The following is a 26,806-nucleotide window of genomic DNA, read 5'->3' on the forward strand; positions in this document are numbered from 1 at the left end:
TCCTGGTGTACTGGCCCTTCTCCTGGTAGCACCTCCAGCTTCTGGACACTACGCTGACAGACACAGCAAACCTTCTTGGCACAGCTCGCATTTATGTGCCATCCTGGATGAGCTGAACTACCTGAGCAACTTCTGTGGGTTGAAGAGTCCGTCTCATGCTACCACGAGTGTGAAAGCACAACCAACATTCAAAGTGACCAAAACATCAACCAGAAAGCATTGGTACTGAGATGTGGTCTGTGGTCCCCACCTGCAGAACCACTCCTTTATTCAGTGTGTCTTGATAATTGCCAATAATTTCCATCTATTGTCTATTCCATTTGCACAACAGCAGGTGAAATTGATTGTCAATCAGTGTTGCTTCCTAAGTGGACAGTTTGATTTCACAGAAGTTTGATTCACTTGGAGTTATATGCTGTTGTTTAAGTGTTCCCTTTATTTTTTTGAGCAGTGTATATACGGTATGTATAAAAAAGCAGCACTTGCAAAAAGATGGGTGTAAAGCTCCCTAGGTACATACCAGCCCTTCAATATAATCCGAAAATATGGAGGCAGCACAGCAAATGAAGTAGAAAAGAATTGAATACTATTTAATAGCCCATGTGGCGACATTTCGGTCCAGTATTGTGAACCTGAAATTTTTTTTTCTACCTCATTTGGTGTGCTGCCTCCATATTTTTGGAATATATATATATATATATATATATATATATATATATATATATATATATACATACATACATACACATGTAAATATACATATATATATTTATATACCGTACAGACCAAAAATTTGGACACACCTCATTTAAAGATTTTTCTGTATTTTCATGACTATGAAAATTGTACATTCACACTGAAGGCATCAAAACTATGAATTAACACATGTGGAATTATATACTTAACAAAAAAGTGTGAAACAACTGAAAATATGTCTTATATTCTAGGTTCTTCAAAGTAGCCACCTTTTGCTTTGATGACTGCTTTGCACACTCTTGGCATTTGTAGCGTCGGCGTCCCTGCCTCCTGCTAGGCAGGGACGCCGTTCCCCTCACCTCTCCACTCCGTGCCCGGCGGCTTCCTCCCGCTCTGCTGGCAGCGCGCGCTGCTTCCCGGCCTCTGTGCTTAGGGCGCGCGCGCGCACACTCCCCCTCTCTTAAAGGGGCCACGCGCGCCGTCCTAAGGAGTCCCCGGCCAATGACCGGAGGACCTCACCATATATAAGGCACCTCCTCCAAAATGGAGGTGCCCGAGCAATGTTGTTGCAAAGCCTTTCAACTCAGCTTCAGCCCTCAGGTCCCGTTACCAGTTACCTGCCAGTCACCTGCCAGATTCCTGCCTGTTAATGATCTATCTGCGGTCTGACAGTCTGCCTACCAGCCCTGCCAGTCTGTCTATGGATCAGTCTGCCCGCTCACCTGGGAGCGCTCACCTACTACCTGTCTGCTAGCCTACCTGGAGGCTCCGCCGTCACGTGCTGTGACCACCTGCCTGTCCAGAGACTCTTGCCCGCTCACCTGGGAGCGCTCACCTGCTACCTGCCTGTTAGCCTACCTGGAGACTCCGCCGTCACGTGCTGTGACCACCTGCCTGTCCAGAGACTCTTGCCCGCTCACCTGGGAGCGCTTCTCTGCTACCTGCCTGCTAGCCTACCTGGAGCCGTCACTTGCTGTGACCACTGGCCTGTCCAGAGACTCTTGCCCGCTCACCTGGGAGCGTCCACCTGCTACCTGCCTGCTAGCCTACCTGGAGGCTCTGCCGTCACTTGCCGTGACCACCCGCCTGTCAAGAGACTGCCCCCGTCACTTGCCGTGACCTCCTGCCCTTCTACCCAGAGACAGTCACCGTCACTTGCCGTGACCTCCTGCCCTTCTACCCAGAGACGGTCCCCGTCACTTGCCGTGACCTCCTGCCCTTCTACCCAGAGACTGTCCCCGTCACCTGCAGTGTCCTCCTGCCCTTCTACCCAGAGACTGTCCCCGTCACTAGCCGTGACTACCTGCCCACCTTCCCTGGGAGCCACCCGCTTCCTTACAAGGACTGCCCCGTTGTATAGTTGCTCAGAGGTTCCACCTCCCAGACCCGTTACAGTTTGCTCGGGCCATGGAACCCAAACTCCCTCGCTCTCGGACCTATGCCATGAACTGTCCCGTCAGAGGTCCCAACAGGAGTCCATCCTGAGCCACCTGCGGAATGTCAACTCTCGCCTGGACACTCTGACTGCTCCACCAGCAACCACCGCTAGTGTCATGACTCGCAACCCGGCAGCGCCGCTGCCCATCAATACCATGGCATCCTGCCCCGGTCCCCGGCATTCTGCACCTCCTCGCTTCGGAGGCGACCCCGCTCAAGCTCGGGGCTTCATAAACCAGTGCACCCTGCACTTTGAACTCCTGGCCCACCAGTTTATCTCCGACTGAGCCAAAGTGGCATTCTTCATGTCCCATCTCACTGGGGAGGCACTGGCATGGCTTAACCCTCTGTGGGAGAGAGGGGATCCCCTGGTATCCGACCTGTCGTCTTTCCTCACTGCTTTCCGTAGGGTCTTCGATGAACCGGGACGAAAGACCTCATCTGCCTCCTCTTTGCTACGTCTCCGCCAAGGGAGTCTCACCGTGGGCCAATATGCCATACGATTCCACACCCTCGCTTCTGAGCTTGCCTGGGATAATGAGGCCCTGGTGTCCGTCTTCTGGGAGGGCCTTTCCGGTCGGATTAAAGATGAGCTCGTCGGTCGGGATATTCCTACCACCCTGGATGACATGGTGTCTCTGGCTACCCGCATTGACATCCGGTTTCAAGAACGTACCAAAGAGACCACCTGTGAGAGAAGGTTTCCCCGCCTAGCTCCTACTTTCCAGAAACCTGTCTCCTCTTCTGTCACTCCCCGGGCGCACTCACCCGAGTCCATGCAGATCGACCAGACCAAGTTGGTCAAATCTCGCCAAGAGTCACGCCGAGCCGAGGGGAGCTGCTTCTATTGTGGCAGTAAGGAGCACCTGATTCGTTCCTGCCCGGAGAGGCCGGGAAACTCCAGTGTCTAGGACCGCTCGGAGAGGTCGCCCTAGACAAAAATAAGTCCTCTCCAACCCTGACTTTGTCTGTATCTATCTCCTGGGGAGAGAACCGTCACTTTGAACTCGCCCACCTGGACTCTGGATCCGCTGGAAGCCTCATCTCTCAGTCCCTGGTTAAGAAATACCATATTCCCACCAAGTCTCTGGCTGAACCTTTGTCAGTCGCCTCCGTGGATGGAAGACTCCTTCCGGTGACCATCCTGCTCGTCACGGAACCCATAACCCTGCAGGTGGGAATGCTGCACTCTGAGGTAATCTCCTTCCATGTGTTGTCCGGACTCTCCCACTCCCTATTGCTAGGTCTACCTTGGCTCCAGACACATGAACCCGTGTTGAACTGGCATTCCGGTGAAGTACTCCGGTGGGGGCCGGCCTGCCATAAGACCTGCCTGGTTCCGGTTCGTCCGGTTCGTCCTCCACCTATCCCAGCTAATTTACCCGGTCTTCCGGCTCCTTACTGGCCCTATGCTGACGTCTTCGGTAAGAAGGAAGCAGAGACATTGCCACCTCATAGGCCATATGATTGCCCAATCGACCTGGTACCCGGCGCCACTCCACCCCGTGGGAGTATTTATCCGTTGTCTGCGGCAGAAACCCGGGCCATGTCTGAGTACATAGAGGAGAATCTGGCCAGGGGATTCATCCGGAAGTCTACTTCCCTGGCTGGAGCCGGATTCTTCTTTGTCAAAAAAAAAGATGGCTCGCTTCGCCCCTGTATTGACTATAGAGGACTCAATCAGATCACGGTTAAAAATAAATACCCTCTTCCGCTCATCTCTGAGTTATTTGATCGCCTTAAAGGCGCCAGGATCTTTTCCAAGCTGGATCTACGTGGAGCATATAACCTGGTCCGTATCCGTCAGGGAGACGAGTGGAAAACAGCATTTAATACCCGGGACGGACACTATGAGTACCGTGTGATGCCCTTCGGTCTCTGCAATGCTCCCGCCGTCTTCCAAGAACTGGTCAACGACATCTTCCGTGACCTTCTTTACTCCTGCGTGGTGGTATACCTGGACGACATCTTGGTCTTCTCTCCGGATCTTCCCACACACCGGAGGGATGTTCGTCAGGTCCTGCTTAGGCTCAGGCAGAACCACCTCTATGCTAAATACGAGAAGTGCCTTTTTGAGCAGACCTCTCTTCCTTTCCTGGGCTATGTTATCTCCCAGACAGGCTTGCGAATGGATCCCGAGAAGCTCTCTGCTGTCCTAAAGTGGCCCCGTCCGGAGGGCTTGAAGGCGATACAGCGATTCCTGGGCTTCGCTAATTACTATCGTCTCTTCATTCCTCACTTCTCATCACGGACTGCGCCCATATCTGCGCTCACCCGTAAGGGAGCAAATCCCAAGGTATGGTCATCCGAAGCTGAGGAGGCCTTCCTTTCCCTGAAACAAGCCTTCTCCTCTGCCCCTGTGCTGCACTGTCCGGACTGCAACAAACAGTTCTACCTGGAGGTTGATGCCTCCTCCTCTGGAGCCGGAGCGGTGCTCACCCAAAAGTCTTCCTCCGGGAGAATGGTAACCTGCGGCTTTTTCTCTAATATCGTCTCCTCCTCTGAGCGCAATTACTCCATAGGAGACCGAGAACTGCTAGCCGTTAAATTGGCGCTGGAGGAGTGGCGTTACCTGCTTGAAGGGGCTCTATACCCGGAGATCATCTACACGGATCACAAGAACCTGGCATATCTCCAAAATGCCCAGAGACTTAATCCACGTCAGGCCCGGTGGTCTTTGTTTTTTGCCCGCTTCGATTTCATCCTTCATTTCCGCCCGGCGGACAAAAATGTCAAAGCTGATGCCTTGTCCCGATCCTTCCTGTCCTCCGACCAAGAGGAGGAGCCTATGCACATTATCGACCCCTTCAAGGTGATGAATGTGGCCCCCTTATATTTGACTCGTCTTCCACCCGGCAAGACGTTCGTGGCGCCTCCAGACCGTGAGAGGATTCTTCGCTGGGGTCATTCTTCTAAACTAGCTGGCTATGCCGGCCAAAAAAAGACCTTCCTACTCATTTCCCGGCATTACTGGTGGTCTACCCTGCGTAAGGATGTGGTAGACTTCGTCTCTGCCTGTTCATCTTGTGGCCGCAACAAAGTTCCCAGACACTTACCAGCTGGTCATCTCCTGCCGCTTCCCATACCTGTTGCCCCGTGGCAACACATCGCTATGGACTTCATTACCGATCTTCCTGTCTCTGCCGGGTGTACTGTCATTTGGGTGGTCGCGGACCGCTTCTCTAAAATGGCCCACTTCATTCCCCTGCCTGGTCTTCCGTCTGCACCTGAGCTGGCTAAGGACTTTATCCGCCATATCTTCCGTCTCCATGGCCTACCCCTCCACATCGTGTCGGATCGAGGGGTTCAGTTTACCTCACGCTTCTGGAGAGCCACATGTAAACTGCTGGACGTCACCCTGGACTTCTCCTCCGCTTACCACCCTCAGTCCAATGGTCAAGTGGAGCGGATCAATCAGATCCTTACCAGCTATCTCCGGCACTTTGTTAATGCCCACCATTCTGATTGGGTGGACCTCCTTCCTTGGGCCGAGTTCTCTTATAATAACCACGAGAGCGAATCCTCTTCTAAGTCCCCGTTCTTTATTGTCTATGGCCAGCACCCCCGGATTCCGTTTCCCGTCTCCGCCTCTGTGGACAACCCTGCCGCGCAGTCTCTTGTCAGCGAGTTTTCTACCATTTGGGAGAGTACTAGGTCTGCACTTCTTTAGTCCTCCGAGCGGATGAAGCGATATGCTGATAAGAGACGTCTGGATCCGCCTCAATTCCGTCTGGGAGACAAGGTTTGGCTCTCTTCCAAACATGTACGGCTCAAGATACCCTCCTACAAGTTAGGTCCTCGCTTCATTGGTCCTTTCGAAATCCTCAGGCAAATTAATCCAGTGGCCTACAAATTAAAACTCCCGGCCACCTTACGGATTCCCAACTCCTTCCACGTATCTCTCCTCAAACCCGTTGTCTTTAACTCTTTTTCCAACAATCCAGGCACTCCTCCTGCTCCGGTTTCCGCTGAAGACGTCTTTGAGGTAGAGAGTATTCTGGCCACTAAGAGGGTAAGAGGAAAGACCTTTTTTTTGGTAGATTGGAAGGGGTTTGGTCCTGAGGAGAGAACATGGGAGCCCCGGGAGAACATCCATGCCCCTCTCATCTTTGCTAAATTTCTCTCTGGCCTAAAAAAGGGGGGGCCTAAAGGGGGGGTACTGTAGCGTCGGCGTCCCTGCCTCCTGCTAGGCAGGGACGCCGTTCCCCTCACCTCTCCGCTCCGTGCCCGGCGGCTTCCTCCCGCTCTGCTGGCAGCGCGCGCTGCTTCCCGGCCTCTGTGCTTAGGGCGCGCGCGCGCTCCCCCTCTCTTAAAGGGGCCGCGCGCGCCGTCCTAAGGAGTCCCCGGCCAATGGCCGGAGGACCTCACCATATATAAGGCACCTCCTCCAAAATGGAGGTGCCCGAGCAATGTTGTTGCAAAGCCTTTCAACTCTGCTTCAGCCCTCAGGTCCCGTTACCAGTTACCTGCCAGTTACCTGCCAGTCACCTGCCAGATTCCTGCCTGTTACTTATCTATCTGCGGTCCGACAGTCTGCCTACCAGCCCTGCCAGTCTGTCTATGGATCAGTCTGCCCGCTCACCTGGGAGCGCTCACCTACTACCTGTCTGCTAGCCTACCTGGAGGCTCCGCCGTCACGTGCTGTGACCACCTGCCTGTCCAGAGACTCTTGCCCGCTCACCTGGGAGCGCTCACCTGCTACCTGCCTGTTAGCCTACCTGGAGGCTCCGTCGTCACGTGCTGTGACCACCTGCCTGTCCAGAGACTCTTGCCCGCTCACCTGGGAGCGCTTCTCTGCTACCTGCCTGCTAGCCTACCTGGAGCCGTCACTTGCTGTGACCACCGGCCTGTCCAGAGACTCTTGCCCGCTCACCTGGGAGCGTCCACCTGCTACCTGCCTGCTAGCCTACCTGGAGGCTCTGCCGTCACTTGCCGTGACCACCCGCCTGTCAAGAGACTGCCCCCGTCACTTGCCGTGACCTCCTGCCCTTCTACCCAGAGACTGTCCCCGTCACCAGCCGTGTCCTCCTGCCCTTCTACCCAGAGACTGTCCCCGTCACCAGCCGTGTCCTCCTGCCCTTCTACCCAGAGACTGTCCCCGTCACTAGCCGTGACTACCTGCCCACCTTCCCTGGGAGCCACCCGCTTCCTTACAAGGACTGCCCCCTTGTATAGTTGCTCAGAGGTTCCACCTCCCAGACCCGTTACAGCATTCTCTTGATGAGCTTCATAGTTTTGATGCCTTCAGTGTTAATGTGCAATTTTCATAGTCATGAAAATACAGAAAAATCTTTATATGAGAAGGTGTGTCCAAACTTTTGGTCCGTACTGTATATATATACACATATATATATATCTATATATAGATATATACATATACACACACATACATTTCTTTTTTTATTATTATTAGTTAATTTTTTTTTAATCAGCCATAGGGTTTCATAGAAATGGGTCTTTTTATTTAGTACAATTTTATGGTCTTTATGGTATTTTGCTCACAGAATTTTGTGGGAGGCGAGACTTTAGGATGTTCTGCATTGTTACCCCATAAGTGACGCCCTTTTGGTAAAGACTATAAGAATTAGCACTAGAAAAAAAAGCCCATATCTCTGGAACAGTTTAGCGGATTTAAAAAATAAATAGAATACTTAGGAGAGCAGCAGGAATAAAATATTAGCAAAAAGCAGTCACTTTTGATTGGTGACAGTTCCTCTTGAAGTTTTCTCTGTACAACTGGCCGAGCAGCACTGTGCTGAGTATAAGTAGAAAAGGGGAATCAGAGCTCTGCTACTGTTGTGTCTGATGAGGTTGAATCCAGCACCTCCTTTGGTATTTCAGAAAAACGACAAAGTTTATTAGTCAAATGCTAAAATTCACTCCGTGAATGGCCTTCATGTTTCAGATTTATTTATATGCAATGTCCTTGAGTAAGGACCATGATCATGAGTACAAATGGGTCTAAAAACAAGTAGACCAGTGGATCCCATGTTTTTCAGGATGTCCTGTATTAACTATATGGAGTAAATGTTAACCTTGGATTTATTAAGTATGTTGTGTTAAAGAAATGCCAAAGGGTGATCATTTTAAAGGAATACCAGAGGATATTTTCTGAAATCACCCTCATCATCGACCAAACAAACCTAAGGCTGACACACCTTTCCTCTCTTTGCACCCACACCTCTTTGCACATATGGAACTCAAATGACTAAAAATAGACATGAGTTGAAAACATTTTTTTCAAGTATTGTCCTGTCTTCACTCTCAGGATCTGTGTGGAATAAATAACAGCCTTAATTCAAAATATCCTAGTATTTTGTGGAATAATTAATTGTGTGGAATAATTAACAGCCTTAATTCAAAATATCCTAGTATTTTGTGTGCACAACTTTTCTGCAAACTGATGAATTTCCATAGTTACAGACTTCTAACAAACTCGTGTTGTCTGATTCTGCTGTCCATCTGAGCCTTTATTTTGCTAACCTATGGGATAAGATTAAGCAGAGCTTGTTTGTGCGCTGTTAGAGATAATCAGATTTTTATAGGTAAACAGGAACTATACAGGAGCTGTATGAATACAGAAAAAAGGCTTTGAATGCAGACATGGCCTTCAGGAGCATTATTCCTGGGAATCATTCTTGATAATTGTATATGTTTATTGACATATAATAACTTTTTATACTGTCAAACTTTGAATGAAATCACAGATAACCAAATGCCTTGTGAATATGTCTATATGGCATATGCAATTTTTGCAACTCCTAGTTCTACTTATTTTTGAAAAATAAAAAGAATTGAGCACTCTGCCAGATGCAACGCTGGTTATGTTTATGTACATTAGACAATCCAACGTGGATTATGTGACGTTTCGGTGTAAAATCATAAACCTAGGGAAAAAGCCAAGGGAAATATGAATAGATGGGAAGCAAATTGTATAGTGAGAACCGTCACTGCAGGAGAAGCTCCAAATGTACTTATTATTTTAGTCAAGGAAGTCCATGTTTGTAATAAAAAAGTCAGTCTTTGCAAACCTTCACACTGACCTAAATGACCCTTCATATTATGGGTTATTATTATAGCTTTATTAAGCCTTCACAATGTCCAATCTTGAGATTTGTGTCACAAACAGTGATGACTTTTTACAACATAAAAACAGACACGACATGCACCAACAAAAACAATCACCACAAAAGAAAATGTTCACAAATCACAGAAAGTGAATTCAAAATCTATGACATGCATAACAGAGGAAAATCCCACTTTCTTTGGCAAATACCTTGTGCAATGTCATGGCTATGGTCATCTGGAATACGTTCAATTTGAGTTTCTACTGACTCATCCCATATAGGTCTCGTATCAAAGATGTCTTCTGGAACAGATGGCTGGGTTCCAGACATTGGAAGATTTTCAATGACTGAAACATCAAAGGCACTGCTCTCATCGTCAGATACTGGTTCTTGTTCCTTTTCAGCCTGAGTAAGCCTGTCCACTAATTTTGATGCCTCATCACTAATTTCTTCAAAGAAATCAATAGAATTCTTGTACATTTCAAAGAAACGTTCCTGCTCTGTTGTTGCTGCTTCTGCTGCTGATGATGATGGGGCAGGTGACAAACTCTTAGCTTTCACTGGAAGTTTGGATAATTTTTGCTTAGTTACCTCAACACTTTCTCCCTTAACTACATGGCTAGATCTTTCAGAAATCTCACAATGAGATTCTGTGCAACTTTTGGTTTTAATGGCTGTTTTTATTTTAGAATCTGATGTACGAGCATCAGACTCTGATTTACATCTATTATCTTGTTTCACGGGTATTTTGCTACTAGATACATCTGGAAATGTGAAGGATTGATCAGTTTTAGTTAAAGTTGATTTAACAGGGATCTTGGACTTTGGTTTTTGATCTTCTACCGGTGTAAGGCAATCATTTGTTTCAGTGTTAGCAGATATAAAACTTTGTGGACTTTCTTCACATACTGACGAAACAGATCTTATAGGAATTTTTGACTTTGATACAAAAGAGGAACCACTTTCTACGTCTGCAGTTGGGATTTCAATTACAGACTTCTGTTCTTCTGGTGAAGAATCTGGGGATTCATCTCGTTCAGAAGCCACAAACTTTGGAATGGTAGCGAAATCTATTTGCATATCTACCGTAGAATAATCTGGAGATGGTGACCAAGAGTCTAGGGAACTATCATAGCCCTCCTGAGTATTTGATACATTTGTTAAATTCTCCTCTGCAGAAGTCACTTCAGCATCCTTTTTAGATGTTTTTGAGGAAGCAGAAATTCCCATTTTAATTCTTAACTTTTGCTCTGTTTTATTAGTGTCTGTTTCCATATCATCAACATCGACTTCAGATTCAGCAATTGACTGACTATCAAACGGGGATTCTGTTGTATCCTGTAATTCACTTTCTGTTACATCAGTTTCTACAGCAGAAAATGGATCTGATAAACTTTCAGGATTTGGTGACTCTTCTTCTCCACTTTCTTCTTTGATGTCCTCTTGTACACCTTCTGCACACTGCTGTCCAATTTGGAAAAAGTGAAAGCTTTCATCGGCATAGTTTCTTTTGGTCATATCTATAGCTCCACTACGGGTCATCTCAAAAAGTTTCCCTTCTTGAAACATAAAGGGATTTTGCTCACTGGATGGGGTACCCTCTTCAGTGGGTGTACGTGCTGGAGTAGTGTCGGGTGTAGTTCCCTGTGACTGTTTATCTACCATTAACCCAAATATTTTTTGCTCTTCTTCTTTAACACGTGCTTCAAAAGCTTCATCATCTTCTCTGATAGAACTCCACGAGTCTGGTTCAGCTTCAGATTTAGTTATAACAATGTGTTCCCCTTGATGTTCTGTGGTTTCACTTATTAAGGCATCTCTTTTAAAACATTCATTATCTGTTGAGGAACACCTGGGTGCAACTTTTTCCTGCTGGAAGGTATCTTCATCTTTACCGCATGATAAGCTTTCGACCATACTTATGTCATGTGCAGGGTCTTGAGTTATATCATGACTAGTAAAAAAGTGTTCTACTGGGACATTTTCATAAGGACTTGTGATTTCAGGCACTGAGACAGTACGTTCATGCTCAATAGTGTAATTTTGTGATTGTGAAGATACAGATGTTTGACAGAAATCATTCTGAATCACTAACGATGATGAAGCAAATGATTTACATGCACTGCTATCATCAAATAGAGATATATCACTCTGAATTGGATATGTTACATTGTTATACACTGATGTGAGCTCTGCACACTGAGAAACATTGGGTTCCTTGACCGATACATCAAAAGAAACTATATGATCTTTTTCTACGTTGGTTATCTCTTTAAAATCAGATGCACTTTCATGTGCATCTTCAACATTATCTGTAAGATTTTGTGCTATTGACTGATCTGTACTAGTATTCTCATGTACGTGTGTTTTCATTGATGATGAAATACAGGTCTCTTTAATATCAGCCTCAACTGTCAAAACTTTATCTTCAGTAAAAGTGGGACTTTCATAACCACTGCGTTCCGTTTGTTCTGTTTTTTGGATGCTAATATCATCTGCCTGTACCTCTTCTGTCTTGAATGAGTCTTTAATTGGTTGAAAAGCTGTGTCCTCAGGGCTTGAACTAGAATCTAAGCTTGGTGGTAGTGGAGATGGAGGTTGAACTCTTATTACAGGGTCTAGCAATAAACCGGAGTCTGCTCCTTTTTTCAACTGGGTTAATTCTGGTTCACTTTCTGAAGATGAACTACTTTTTCTGCTTTCTATAGACTTGACTACAACCTGAACATCTTCATCCTGCACTAATTTAATACCATTCTCTTCAATGTCATCATCATTTGACGTTTTTGAGTCACTTCCTGATATATTTTCTTCTGGCTTGAATTCTTTTTTATATTCTCTTTTCTGCTTTGCTTCTTGCTCCAGCTCATCAAACATTTTTATCTTAGCTACCATTTTGAACATTTCTTCTTCAGGTGTAAATCTTTTTTTCGTCTCATTTTCTGAATCTTCTTCTTGCTCTTCAGAAACTTCTGGAATTATACCTGGCTTTGGAAGGGCAGAGAATGCCTGTAAGTCTTGTACTTTGGGTGTAACGTCATAACTTATCTCTTCAGAACTGGGAGTATCAGGAGAAAGTGGACTTTTGCCAGAGCTTTCCATGAGTGAAGTTTGTTCTATACTATCATCCTCAGCACTTCCATCTGGATCTCTGAGAATTCTAGAACGAAGAGCCAACTCTGATGCCAGGTCTGATTTCAAACTTGCATGAAGGGCTGAGCCTATAAAGATACTAGACTTAATTTTATCCTCAACTGGGCTATTCTCAAGTGAGTCATGACATGGTGATTCTTTTGAGGGACTTGGTTCTAATGAATCAGGAGTTTTACGTGAAGAATTGTCTTCCAACACTGGGCTTGCTTCCAATGAATCCTGATGACTAATTGCTACCGAGTCATCAGCCACAGGGCTGCAGACCTCATCATCTTGAACATTTTTAGTAGGGAAAATTAATTCTAGTCCCTGAGGGCTTTTTAAAGTTACATGACATTCACCTTTAGCTGAAGAATCTTTACAGTCTAAGGGAAATTCTTCAGTATCATGAGATTTTTCATCACTGTGAACTTGGTTTATGTGTGTGATATTGTTGCCTACTTCAGTCAATTTGCCATCTTTATTTTCCGTTTTAGTAACAGATTTAGTGTCTTGTGCATCATCTTTTTCTGTGTAAAGTTGATCACCAGTCTGTTCTTCAGATTTCTTTGGTGAAACTGATAGGCTTTCAGGGCTTGTTCCTGGAGTCTCTGCTAAACCTTCATGCTTGTAGCTGTCTTCTGAGCTCATATGAGGTGTTCCTTCCAATAAGCTGCCACTTGGTGAATCGGCAACCCCTTCATGCTTAAGACTATCTGAGCTATCATCATATGCTCCACCTTGTAAATGTAAAGCAGGTAGAAAGTCATCTGTTCCATATTCAGAAGGAAAGGTTATATTAAATGGGCTAATGAGTACTTGATCTAAATTTAACTGAACACCTTCAGCTTCTGGGAGATGTTTAAATTGTAAATAATTGTCATTATCTTCGAGCTCTTCTTTAATAACGTCTGAAAAGTCTGTGGATGTTTTCCTGTCAGGGCTAATTTGTGGATCAACATCTTGGTCACTGCTGCTAACTCTTAATCTTATAGTCGATCGTTCGTTATAGATTTCCTCATCATTAATTGAATGAACAGGTTCATCTGTTGTATGGATCTGAGTCACTACCTCTCTAATATCAATAGGGGGCAATGTGGGACTTTCCTTGTATTCTTTTTGGTCATCAGAGACTGACTTTAACTTTACATGGTCTATGGGGGATTTCTGCTCACTTTCACCAGAAGCTAAATGTTCTTTCACTGAATCATCTATCATTTTATTACTATCTGAAGTTGGAACTGTACTATCTGCTAATTTACTTTCTACAGAGCTTTGCTTTCGTACGGATTTTATTGTTTTATACTCAAAAAGTCCAGATCTCTCCTTAGATGGATCATGACCTGACTGAAATGCTTTCATTAATTCACGAACTGACATAGTTTCTTCCAACTTTTCAGTTTTAGAAGATGGCGAAACTGGTGGCTTCACCACAGTCACTGCACTTGGTTGCCTGGCAGGCTCAGAAACAACCTCCTTAACCTGTACTTTGCTTGATATGCTTGAAAGTCCCTTTTGTTCTTCTTCAACTCGTTTCTGAAGAGCTTTCACTTTGTCTTTTATTGACCCGATTGGTGTTTCTTCAATCACTGGTGAAACTTCTTTTACAGGTGGAGTAGATGCTATAGTAAGGCCAATTTCATCATCTAATGACTCTTCTGAACTAAATGTTGTTAGCCCCGATGAGTCACTAGTACCATAGAGCTCTTCTTGCCTCCTTCTTTCTCTAAGTTTCCTGCGAATAGGTTTTTTGATCTCTAGTGGAAGTTTACGTTGTTCTGTTTTCTGTGTTTCAATTCCACTAGAGGTTGTAGAATCAGATGAGTAAGAGTTTAGGTCATTCGTAAGATAATTAACCATGTCATGCATGTCCGCTTTTATTCTAGGTTTCTCCCCTCGGTCTATTCGTATTTCTACACATGGTGTTTCATCAGCTTGCTGGAGGGCTTTTAGTTTGGCTTCTGCTATTTCATCAGCTCCTACAACAACCCACTCTTCATCTTTTTTATATGATCTTGAAGAGTGAGCTTCTTCATGTTTTTCTCTAGAGTAGGTTCCAGTTCTGAGAATTTCATTCACTTTTTCCAAATCTTCTTTTACTTTTCCAACGATTTCAAACGGTTCTCCTGGATCTTCTTCGGTTCTTTCAAGTTCTTTATTTTTAGAGGAAAATGGCTTTTGAGTGGCATCAATAGTTAGAATTGCACTCATTTTTATCAAGTCTTGCTTCATTTCACACACTTCAGATAGCAGGTCTGGACTTGCTAAAACTGGCTCATCATTGACAAGATGGCTTTTCAGGATGGAAGTTTCCGTGGATTCCGTTTCTTCGTCATCTTTGAGGTGAATGAGAAATATTAACATAAAATGGCAATAAATAAATAAATAGTGACTGACTAATGTAATCATGAAGGAAATAATCACAGCTTTGGCTGAGGTGGGGGTGTGAATGCAATGAACTGACGTGGTTGGTGGATCCAAGCAGTCTTGAACATCATGCTAAAGGAAAAAGGTAATTGGGAAGGAAAATGGGCAGGAAATAACTTGCTTAGAATGCATACTACACCACACTCACACATACAACAGAAGGACAACACAAATTCTGAGACAAAACAGCAAATGAATAAATAAATTACAAGTAGAAAACAAAATCACAGTGAATTTGAACAAAGGCATCTCAAGATTGTTTTGATGCTACACAACCAATAGAAAAAAAAATAAAAATAGAAAGAAGAGCTACAATTGTTGATTGTCGATTGCCTCAAAGAGAAAGCCAGTGGTACTTAGCTGCCAGAAAAACAGGTTAGAGGAACTCGTACAGGAATGTCATATTTAATATGATATCATCACATATAAAGAGATTAATATATTAGTGTGCCAATCTACTGTAGTGTAACTCTTGCTGCCAGAGAGGTCTGTAGTAATGTATATTGATGTATTCAATTTATACTTTGAAGTTTTTCAAGTACCTGAAATTTAGATGTTGGAAAATGAATGTCTGAAAAATCTTGACCTATTAACTATTAAATGCCAGATTTAGAATAGCAAAATGCCAAAAGACTTTAAAACGATAAATTCTACTAAGCAGCATATTCCTTTTTGCTATATCCTCCAGCAAGAAATGAAGGAAATGATTATAAAGTTTTTCAAAACTTTCTGCATGAAAAATGTGAGAGACCATATTCCTTCCACGATGTTCTCTGATTAGCTGCCCCAGCAGTTTAAGGGACAGATAATTGAGGTCCAGAGTGGTAGGGATCATTATGGCATTATGTGCGTCTCTTGAAGATAGAAATAGAAGAATTTGTGGCTACGAAGAGTTTGAAGATTTAAACTTCTTAGTTTCCTCATTTGAGAGATGTATTATATAAGTTATATTTAACTTTTCTTGCTAATTAAATAGTGAAAAAATAAAATATAGTCATTGTTTTGTCGGCAGAAGTCTATATTTGACCATGAGTGCATGTTAGTCATATGTAGAAAATTGATCCTCTAGTGTTATAAAAAAAAAAGTTTAAGAACCCTCTCTTGCAGCAGAAGAGCTGGTAAAAATAGTTATCTGAACCAGCTACAAACCGGCATTTCATCTAGGAAGAAATCTTGTGAAAGATGATTGTTTAACTCAATGTTATGCAATGTTGAAATAAAGTGGATGTATGATCCTATCATTGGAGTATCCTCATACTGAAGGACACATAAGGTGAGGTCTGAACAACAAAATCATAGGAAAAGAGGAGTTTTCATGGATCAACGTAAAATGAATTGAAATACAAGATGTTATGCACAGCAAACAAAAGGTCAATACATCCACACAAAACACACACACGCACTGTATATGTAAGTCAAGTTATTTCCATGCAAAGCAAAGGTGCTATGGGAACAGGTCATGTTGGCAGAAGCCTTAAAGGAAAAGGAAGAATCTGCAACATACTGTGGTGAAGTTCAACAACTATTTTTTTTTCTTACTTTAGTAAGAGGCCAATAATGCAGCATATCTATAAGGACCAAGCGGTTCTACCTTTCATAAAGGGTCATATTAGTTTTGTTACAGTTAGATATTAGTGAACGGTAGATGTGGGCGGTTATATTATTTACTATGTTACTTGCCTGGTCGGCTCGTCATAGTGCTGCTCACACGGCTAGCACATGATTCAGCACTGGAATCTACTAAATATTGGCAAATAGGTAAGTAAAATATTTTAGGTAATATGAAGACATGGCCTAAAGCTACTTTTTTTGCAGAATTATACTTTAACATTAAATTGGAATATTTCTTTCAAAAATTGTAACACTTGGCTATGAATTTAATTTTTTAACAATACAACATTTTACTACTAATAAGTATCACTGACTTTTGTAAAGGTTACATAGTGCAACCCGTGCCTTTCCAGCCAGAAATCTAACGCTGCAACTGGGAGTTTTGTCTAATGAAGACAACATCTTTTTGATTAAAGATGTCAAAAAATGTTGGCAAGAAAAATTACCCTTCAGCAGCCATTCAAATTAATGAATTGTATGGGCAACCTGTTTTGCCATTATTCGTTCATAGTGGAGGTCAAGAATTGGGTAGCTATGAAATCACTGTACCCGTAGGGAATATGGATGGGGCAGCCTTCATCAGACCGGTCATTGAAAAGACTGATTACCCATGACAGAACATTTTTTTTTATTTTTATCTCGCTTCTATATTTGATATTGTGTTAATATATTGACATATTTAGTGAAGATGAAACTATTGACACTTCACCACAGTAATGTTGGCGGCCATCTAATGCATTAGGACAGTATCCGTTTGGACCAAGCATCACATTATTTGCACTGCAAGAAGTTAGCTGGTGTTAAGTTTGCAGAAAACCTAATGTGGATATTGCTTGGTGCCCACAAAACTGATACAGTCATTAACCAGTTAATGAGATGACAATGTCATGTCAACAGATGCACGGCAAAAAAAACAGAAAATGGAATGGGCTTTGTAGGAGGAGTAAAGGGGAAGGTCACACGAAAGGTCAGTAGCAGGGAAAAGGGTTAGCTTAGGGGTTTAATCATTAGGTTGTAGCTTAGATCCCTACAAAATGTTATATGAACAATGCTAGTATAATATGTGTATTATCTTTATTAAAGCAGTGTTAGTATCAGTTTAGTTGAAATTGTTAGCATGGCTTGCATGCTTAGCTCCATTTAATCATTCAAAGCTTACTTTATACATATTAAACCACTTACTTTTCTCAGATGTTAGATTTCCCTGGAAAAAGGACAAAATTATACAATTAATATGAAAATATTTCTGAAAATGTTGATACTGTAGTAAGATAAGTGCATAAAGGGACTCTGCCACCCCCAAAATGCATATTCGTCTGCTTAAACATTTATATAGGGGACTTAGCTCCTATAAAAATTTACATTTAATCCATATGCAAATGATTGCTCTTCGATGCACAATTGGTGTGACAAATGTCTTAAGGCACCCTTATGCTGTCACCTCTGATTTCCATCTAGCACTATCCCTAATCTTGATTGACAGGGCTGAGATTCTCACAGCAAGACTAAAATCCCTGTTCTTGCTAGTGTGCACTGGCACTGGTGGAGCCCAGCAGCGAGCTCGAGGGTCATGATGTTTAGTGTGGGTGCAGGCACACTCTGATCTCTGCCACTCGCTACACCCATAAATTTAGCAAACTTGCGGCTTCAGAGAGGAACCAGACATCAAAGCGTGCCCATACCCACAATGAGTGCACACCACACTGTCCAATTGAGTGTGCTGCTGGGCTTCTCCAAAGTCACTGCACATGTGCAGGAACAGTGATTTAGATTTAAGAAGCGTTCATTGTGCTGTCAATCAAGATCAAAGACAGTGCTGGATACATAAATCGGGTGGCGGAAGGTGTACCGAGACATTGGCCACACCAAGGGTGCACCAAAGCGACCTCATTTTCATATATATTAAAAGTGAATTGATCTGCAACTACAACTCTAAAATATATATTATTTATATTGATATGGCGAAGTCACCTATATAAATGTTTTAATAGCTGAATTTGCAATTTAGGGATAATAGACTCTGTTGAAAGAAAGTGGTTAATGCTTTACTTGTCTAAACTCAGGTTGGTTATATTTACTAAAGTGCATTTATCAACTTATCTTATTAAGTGAAGCAATATGTGACAGGTTTCCATTACAGACTTTGCATTTAGTTTATTTATTCACAATGAAATTGCAGTGTACCATGCATACTCAGGCTGCAATAAAGTCTCCTACTGTACATCCATGACATACTTATTTTTCATGACTTATCCTAGCAAATACATGGATAACTTTCTTGGATGCTACCTCCTTGGCAGCACTTCCCTGCAGTGTCCTCCAATTTACTTGTATTCCCCATCCTAGCAGGAAACATGGTGGAGTCAGCTATCTCTTATCAGATCTGATATCTGCTCCTTCAACCCTATTCCACTTCTTCCCTCCCAGTCCCTTCTTATCAAGTACACTCTGTCTGTATGTACTCTCTCTGTAACCTCAAAGCAGCTGTCATCTATCAACCACTAGGTTACTATATTTCCTCTCAACCGCTATCCCACCATCATCATGAGCAACTTCAAGATACTCCAAACTCCTGGCACTTACATCCTCCTTTTGTCATCCTCCACAGCCACTTACAACATTAGACCTATTCTTTACTCACGTCTGTTCCCTATCTAACCTTTCCAACTCACCTCTTCCTCATTCTGACCACAATATTACATTGTCTTCCCTTTTTTCAATTGCCCTCTCAGTTCAGAAAATAGCACACCCTCACAGGAAGCTAACACATTTTCATATTTACACGCCCCCTGACTCTCTTCAACCGTTCTCTACTTTCACTTAACATAAAAGCAGCCATTGCTTTCTATAACAATACTATTACTTCCCCTTTGGTGAGTTCCCCTTCAATGGACGTCTTCAAACAGAGGCTGGACAGACATCTGTCTGAGATGATTTAGTGAATCCTGCATTGAGCAGGGGGTTGGACCAGATGACCCAGGAGGTCCCCTCCAACTCTACCATTCTATGATTCTATGATACTTTAGCTATCGACTCTATCTCTTGACTCAAACCTATCCAGTTTTATCTTATCCCAAACCTTCATACTGTGCTCGTCCCAGCCCTGACCCTCTTCCTTGTCCTATTAACGACTACCATCTTCCCTTCCTTCTTTAAATATGCAGCTATTACACTCATCGTTTAACAGTTATCTTGCCTAGTGCAAATTCTGGCTCTCCTTGAAGGTTTGGGCGGTCGTTGTGTAATGATTTACATATTTCCAGCTAGTCGGCACATGACTGCAAGTAAGCAACCCACAGACTTGCGGACATGGGATGACCACTTGATCCAGCATCATGTTACACACTGTTAGGATTCGACAAGCTGCAATTCTTGTTGAACATTTACACTAGACTGGACAATCCCTTTACAAAACCATCACTCAGGCCTACCTCCCTGTCCAGTTATTATTTTATCTCATTATTCCCATTTATTAACTCATTGAACATCATGTCTAACTTGAACTTTCTTCCTCCTCTCTATTTGACAAAACCCTATTGAAACTGCCTTAACTGAACTTGCGTACAGCCTGCTAACTGCCAAAGCCAAACAACATCACACTGTACTCCTCTTCCTAGACCTGTCCTCTGCCTTCGACAGTGTTGACCACTTCCTCCTCTCCAAAGGCTATGGCATTTCAAACCCATCTCTGTTGTCCAGAATTACATAGTGTCTGTTAGCAATATCCACCTTCTACTCCTCCCACTTTCTTAACCTCAACATAGACAAAACTAAATAAATTCTCTTTCCATGAACTAACTTAAAGGGGTATTCCCATCTCCAAGATCCTATCCCAATATGTAGTATGTGTAATAAGAATAATATTAGCAAATACCTCCAATTAGAAATGTAGTATAGTGTTTCTGATTCGCTATGTCTCTTTCCTCATGTGAAGGTATTGCAGGACCTTAGGTATCCATGGTTACGACCACTAGCAACTTCCTAACTAACTGTCACTGTATCAGTGGTCGTAATCATGGATACTTAAGGTCCTGCAATGCCGGCACATGAGGAAAGAGACATAGTGAATCAGAAAAACTATACTACATTTCCAATTGGAGGTACTTGCTAACATTATTATTATTACACCTACCACATATTGGGATAGGGTCTTGGAGATGGGAATACCCCTTTAAATACCCACTAGACTTAGCAATCACTGTGAATGGCTCCAGGATTTCCCAAATTTCCCAAGCCCAATGCTTTGGGGTAACGTTTTGACACTGCTCTGTCCTTCAAACCTCACATTTACCCATTTATTACCGCTTACTGCCTCTAGCTCAAAAATATTTCTCAAACTGGCTCTTTTCTGAAGTTTGAATTATCAAAAATTTAGCATACACCCTTCTCATATGCCATATACACTAATTCATCATCCTTCTCTTTGGCCTCCCTTGTACAATTCTTTCAACCCTTCAATCCATCCTTAAATCCTAATCTATGTCTCCCCTTGTTAAAGCACCACACCAGAATTTAATTAATTTTAATTTATTTAATTTTACCGCTGAAGTGGTGTCATTAATGTAAGTTTCCTGCCTCTAGTGATATGCTCACCAGCCACCATCTTCACCTGTAAATGGCACCTTTCCGGTAGTGTTCTGCTGGTTGTGACCTGCCGGATTACCCCATTGTTTGCTGGGCGAGCCGGAGGTCTCTACTCAATGTAAGCCTATGAGAGCCAGAATGAGGAGCTCACAGATTTACACTGAGAGCTTGTGACCGTTACCTCTGACTTCCGTTCAGTCCAAAGCTGTGGTCACATGATGGCCGAGGGGGACTGGAGAAGCTGAAGACAGCGGCTGGTAAATATATCACAAGGGTTAGGGAAATTACATTAGCATTAGTGGCACCACTTCAGCGCTGAAAACAAAACGTGGAGTGGTGCTTTAATTTTCTGCCTCATCTCTCTGCCAATTACTCCACTGGCACCCCACTGCCAAGCAATTACAGTTCAAAAATTCACCATGGCTTACAAGGCTGTACTAGTCCCTATATGAGCCATTCTGTATAAAAAGGTTTAACAAGCAGCAACTTTTAAAACCTGAGTCAACAGGCGGACGGGACAGTATGCAATATAGCACACTCGATGCCTTACATTGTGCATATTACAGCAAAGGATTTTCCTGGTGCATATGCTGAATGTACACTACAAATACAGTCTTAATTGAGCTATACTATCATATTTTTTTTATAGTATACCTGAATTATTGAAATTACCTCATCTTCATATTCTTGATCTGATTCGGATTCCTTTGAATTTCAGGGTGCCAGACATAAGAAAAAAATAATACAAAGAATAAAAATGATTACATGTCTTTTAAACCTGGCTATTGGTTTAAAAATAAATAACATCAAACCATAGATTTATATTATGCCTAAATACAAACTGAACCAATATGCCACATGAACAGTTATAGAAGCAGAGGTGCAATTCCTACTGCCAATAGGTGCAATGAAAAAGTAACGTTAGAATATATTGTGAAATGATTTTTCTTTTAAGAAGACCTATCACCTCCTGGGAAACCTTGTGCATTTAAAGGAGACCTAAAACTTTTCTCAAATATAATGAGATAAGAAAGGGAGACTGGATACAGCTGGGGCCTGTTCTTCACATGAAGTAGTGAAACCTCATTATTTTGTCAACTTTGTAAGTTTTTAGTTCTGAGCTGGAAGATACCACTGTGAGGGGAGAGACTGTGTGCAACATGTAGAGGCCAAGAGCTATTTGTGTTGCTGTCTTACTTCGTGTAGTTATATAATCAGCAAATAAATATTAATATCTGCGTTTTGTGATGTAATGTAGAAGAAGGAGGCGGAGAAGGCTAGAAACAGCAACTCCGGGGATAAACCGTAAAGCCTTCTCCTTATTTCCGAGTGGCTGTGGCTGGATAGGTGTGCATGTAGTGAGGGACTTAAATTAGCCCTATCTATGTCCTCCTTTAGTAGATTAAGCCTCCAGAAGGTGCTGTGTCCTACTCTAGTAGATTAACCCTCTAGAAGCTGCTTAACCCTCTAGAAGCTGCTATGTCCTACTCTAGCAGATTAACCCTTTAGAAGCTGCTATGTCCGTCTTCTTTAGTTTAGCTAAAAAGTGACAAAATGTGCAGAACAGAGCATGACCCAGGCAATACACATTGTAGATAGTATGGTATTGCTCACCTGACTGGCTAGTGTCAGGCACAACTCTTATGCAGATATAGATACCAGCTACTGCTTCTCCGTATGCTGGAATAAAACCAACAGTAAATGCAATAATAGAAAGGGATATAAGGATAAATCTGCTGCACTGCTGGTCAAGTAGATATCCAATGATGATGTTGAACAAAGAGCAGTTTTATTAATCTATGCGTTTCAGAGCTGAACAAACTCCTTCATCAGGAAAAAAACACAATGCTCATTGTGTTTTTTTCCTGATGAAGGAGTTTGTTCAACTCTGAAACACGTTGATTAATAAAACTGCTCATTGTTAAACATCATCATCACCATTGGATATCTTATTGACCAGCAGAATTATCCATAAATCCCTTTCTACTATTGTTTCTCCTTTAGTTTGGCTGCATAATAACCAGGTAGTTATTAAATAGTTGATAACAATAATATTCTTTTTTTTTTAACTTAATTTCAGACTCCTGTCTGCAGATGAATAAAATGTTGCCTGGTTTTCGTTTTACTGTCCATTGGGATGCATTGGTGAATTCTTTCACGACATTTGTGATTCATTTTAAAAAGCTTTAGGAGGAAATAGGTGAATCAATTCTTCCACCATATTCCATGGACTAGTGAGTTAATTAAACAGTGAAAGAGGCAAATTGATTGGTTCATCCCAAATACTGCCAGATCTGAAGACATAGCTCTATTTATTATTTAGGTGTAGTATAGAATCATATTCCCCCCTCCACAGATGGTATCTCCAAAAAAGTCGAGACTTTTACCAGATTTTGAGCTCATTCTGCTACAGTAAAGGTAAAACCTGCATGCCTGAAATATTGAAAGAAATAGCCTAAATAGCTATTGATATGTATTTATGGAACGTTTTATAATTTCATCTTCTGCAACTTATTATGTTTTTCTCACAGCTAAGATGTCCTTCTTAAAGGGTCCTAGTTATTTATTGATCAGCCTCTGCAATTTATGAATCTTTGTAACATACTCCATTACATTATTTAGCTATTTTCTCTCTCAAACTCCATGCTGCCAATGCTTTTAGCTGCCTAGTTCATGCTCTTTTACAAGCAGCTTTGAACTGCAGCTTTACTCTAGCAAGAATCCAGAGTCATACACTATTTACAAACACTTGTTTTTTGAGCTTCTGTGCTCTCCTTCACCATGATTATGCAGTGAGAGTGCTTGTAAATAGTTTTTGCCTATAGATTCTTGCTAGAGAAGCAATTCAAAGCAGTTTATAAAAGAGCATGAGCTAGACAGTTAAAACAGCACTGTTAGCATGGTATTTGAGAGAAAAGGAAACAAAATAAAGTACATGATTATATTACAAAGATTTATGACTTTGCAAAGGCTAATCTATAACTAAAAAAAGTTTAGAAACTCTTTAAAACCTGTTTAATGTTTTGAAGTCATTCCTCAGGATCTATTTTACATTTCCATCAGGCAGATCCTTGCACCCCTGTTGCTAAGTGAGAGTCACAGGCAAGGCAGCAATGTCTTTTGTAATTGTAAATGTTGCTAAGGCCTGTAAAAGAGAGTTTGCTAAGCATTTAACTTTTGTCACAGTGCCTACAGTTGTATACCACAAAACTCTCTCCTCCATTACTAAGAATCACTCAAATTACAAAACTCTACAGCTACGGTGCTACTCCAAATGCAAAATGCAGAAGGCTTGCAAAAAGAAAACGCTCAATAACAAATGTATGCTAGGTAGTGATGAGCGAGTATGTTCTGGCGAGCATGCTCAGGCGAACACCGAGTATCTTCAGCGTGCTCGGATGTTATGTTTCAGTCTCTCTGTGTGCATGATTTGCAACTGTTTGACAGCTTTAATACATGTGAAGAATGTCTGTTTCTTGGGTATTCCTCACATGTATTAAAGCAGTCAAACAATCGCAAATCATGCGCACAGAGAGACTGAAACATAACACCCGAGCACGCTGAAGATACTCGGTGTTCACCCGAGAATGCTTGCCGAAAGGGTTAACAGAACATACTCGCTCATCATTAATGCTAGGGTATTAAACACCTTTGGGTCAAATATAAACACAATCATTAAAGCTTTCGGTCAATGATTCATAGATGAAGGCTGACTTTCCCACTTCCTCAATATTTTGCATACAGAAAATTGTAATACTACGGAGTGATCCTTTCCACATAAACAATAAAGATGTTTTTTAGCCTTCATTTTCCCGAAGCACCCATTTTTAGAGTTTTGCTTATTACTACTGCATGATAAATCCTTATATTCTGAACAAATGTGTGTTCCTTATTCATTCCCTTCAAGTATATGCGTTTTCCAAGAGCAAAAATGAACCTTCATTAGGAACTCCATGATCCGCCAGCCTAACTATCCTCTACTCTAATGATCTTTTTGGCGATAGCAATCAAATAAGTCTCACTAAACTAATCTAGTATTATGTAAACCGTTAATAAAAATGTATATCTTACAACAAATCTTACCTTATTATAAAGTGGTAAAGTGAAATTTAGATTGCAAATGGCTTGATGCACAAGGCCTCTAGAGGATTTTGGCTCCTTCATGAAAGACAGGCGTCCACAGGCTTCCTGGGTTGTATCCCGCACCTGTTATTGAAACATTATATGTCACATTCCTTAGGTGGTGGTATAGATGAGAAACTCAAAACATTCAAAATACCAGAACAGTGTTATCATTGGTCTTGGGTCATAAACCAAGGACAGATCAACTTAACGAAGAGGTTAGCTATAACATGTGAGGAGATGCTTTGGAAAAATATGAATTTATTGCATTTTAACTAATTATGAGAAAATGTATCCAAAAGTTAGAAAGAACCCAACTGATTACAATCATATGCCTTGCATTTGGTATGAATGTTACCTTGACAAATAATGGAAGTCTATTTTCTTTAAAGGCGTAGAAACTAAATATGTGATGTTGACCACTCTTTATTAAGGGTATTAAGTTCCCAAAGCAGTCCACATAGATTGGTTTTCCTTCCAGGACCTAAAAAAAACATTTTAGATAAACCTGTTATATTATATTACATAATAGAACAAAAATATGCTTTGTCTACCAATTTAAATATCTAATTTTTAACCAATTAAATTACAATTGACTTGATATACAATGTTAAGGTATTCACTAAAGGGAAATACTAACCTCTACATCTCTACTCCTTGCAACTTCAGCAAAGTTTTCTTGCTGCTCCAGTGTCTTGTCTACTTTGTCGTCAGTCATGCAGAAACATCTCAGACGTGCTTCAATGGGGTCATGGGATTTGGCAAACACAACAAATTTGGCCATGTAAGGTACACAAATAATTTCTCTGTACACTTGGCTGGCAAAAATAACAGACTCTTGAATCTGTCGGCAGTCTATTAACCAGAACCTGCAAAATAAAATACATTTTTGATTGGCTCAAGGTCAGAAAATTAAAAGGCATTAAATATAAAACTAAGTCTGAAATATAGAAAAAGAGCAAAATATAAATGAAGGAAACAATAATAATATACAAGTCTCAATATAAAATGAAGCGCATTTGGTTCAGACAACACTTTACTAGCTCACAACCATTGAGTGTTAAATCCTAGAGTAAAAAGGCTGTAAAGAAGTAATACAGAAAAAAGGAATAGAAAAGGAGCAAAAACTAAATCAGGTATATATGTCGGCATTTAAAAAAAGGAGTTTTGACTGCCAAGAGAGTGGGGGTAAAATGTTTATTAAGGCTTGGTTCCTCAAAATGTATTAAAGGGGTTGTACAGGTTTGACAAGAAAGTCTGCAATAACTTTATATTACTGGAGACTTGTGTATCTTTACATCATGCACAGTGTGCGCTGTCAGGACTCTGCTGCCGATAGCGAGACTGGGCTGTCATGGTGACTGCTAGTATGAAATATGCATACTTCCGACCACATTCCAACTAGACGTGCAAGGCTTCGCTAAATTCACTGGAGAAGAGAGAGGCCATGCACGTCTAGTCAGAATGTGGAAGGGAGTATGTATAGCGCATACTCGCAGTCACATGACCGCTAGCTCCCAGCGCTGGCACTGGAGAATTCTGATAGCATGCACTATGAGGATTCACAAGTCTACAGTCACAGAGAATGACTGCAGACTTTTGGCCTAAACCTGAAGAACCCATTTAAAGTAAGGTATGTTCTTTCACAGTTTAACAGAAAGGAACTAAGGGCAAGTACATATTTGACTTTTGCTTTCAATCCTGGTATATTTGGAAGGATAGACTTCCAG

General features: G+C 42.1%; 1 protein-coding gene across 50 annotated transcripts in view; it reads right to left on the reverse strand.

Moving 5' to 3' along the window:
* The window catches only part of ANK2 (ankyrin 2), a 701,030-nt gene that overhangs the window by 42,121 nt on the left and 632,103 nt on the right, over positions 1 to 26,806 (reverse strand). For 22 of the 50 annotated variants that reach the window (XM_073640230.1, XM_073640294.1, XM_073640221.1 and 19 more), the window contains 6 exons: positions 25,717 to 25,945; positions 25,435 to 25,560; positions 25,038 to 25,160; positions 21,609 to 21,659; positions 17,553 to 17,574; positions 9,410 to 14,668 (listed from right to left, as the gene is read on the reverse strand). In XM_073640230.1, the coding sequence (XP_073496331.1) occupies positions 9,410 to 14,668; positions 17,553 to 17,574; positions 21,609 to 21,659; positions 25,038 to 25,160; positions 25,435 to 25,560; positions 25,717 to 25,945 (5,810 nt within the window). The remainder of the gene's footprint in view (positions 1 to 9,409; positions 14,669 to 17,552; positions 17,575 to 21,608; positions 21,660 to 25,037; positions 25,161 to 25,434; positions 25,561 to 25,716; positions 25,946 to 26,806) is intronic. The other 28 variants (XM_073640365.1, XM_073640389.1, XM_073640399.1 and 25 more) reach the window with 2 other exon arrangements.

This window comes from Phyllobates terribilis, unplaced genomic scaffold (assembly GCF_046119375.1).
Source record: "Phyllobates terribilis strain yellow unplaced genomic scaffold, ASM4611937v1 Scaffold_1__5_contigs__length_1240528914, whole genome shotgun sequence".
Classification (NCBI taxonomy): Eukaryota; Metazoa; Chordata; class Amphibia; order Anura; family Dendrobatidae; genus Phyllobates; species Phyllobates terribilis.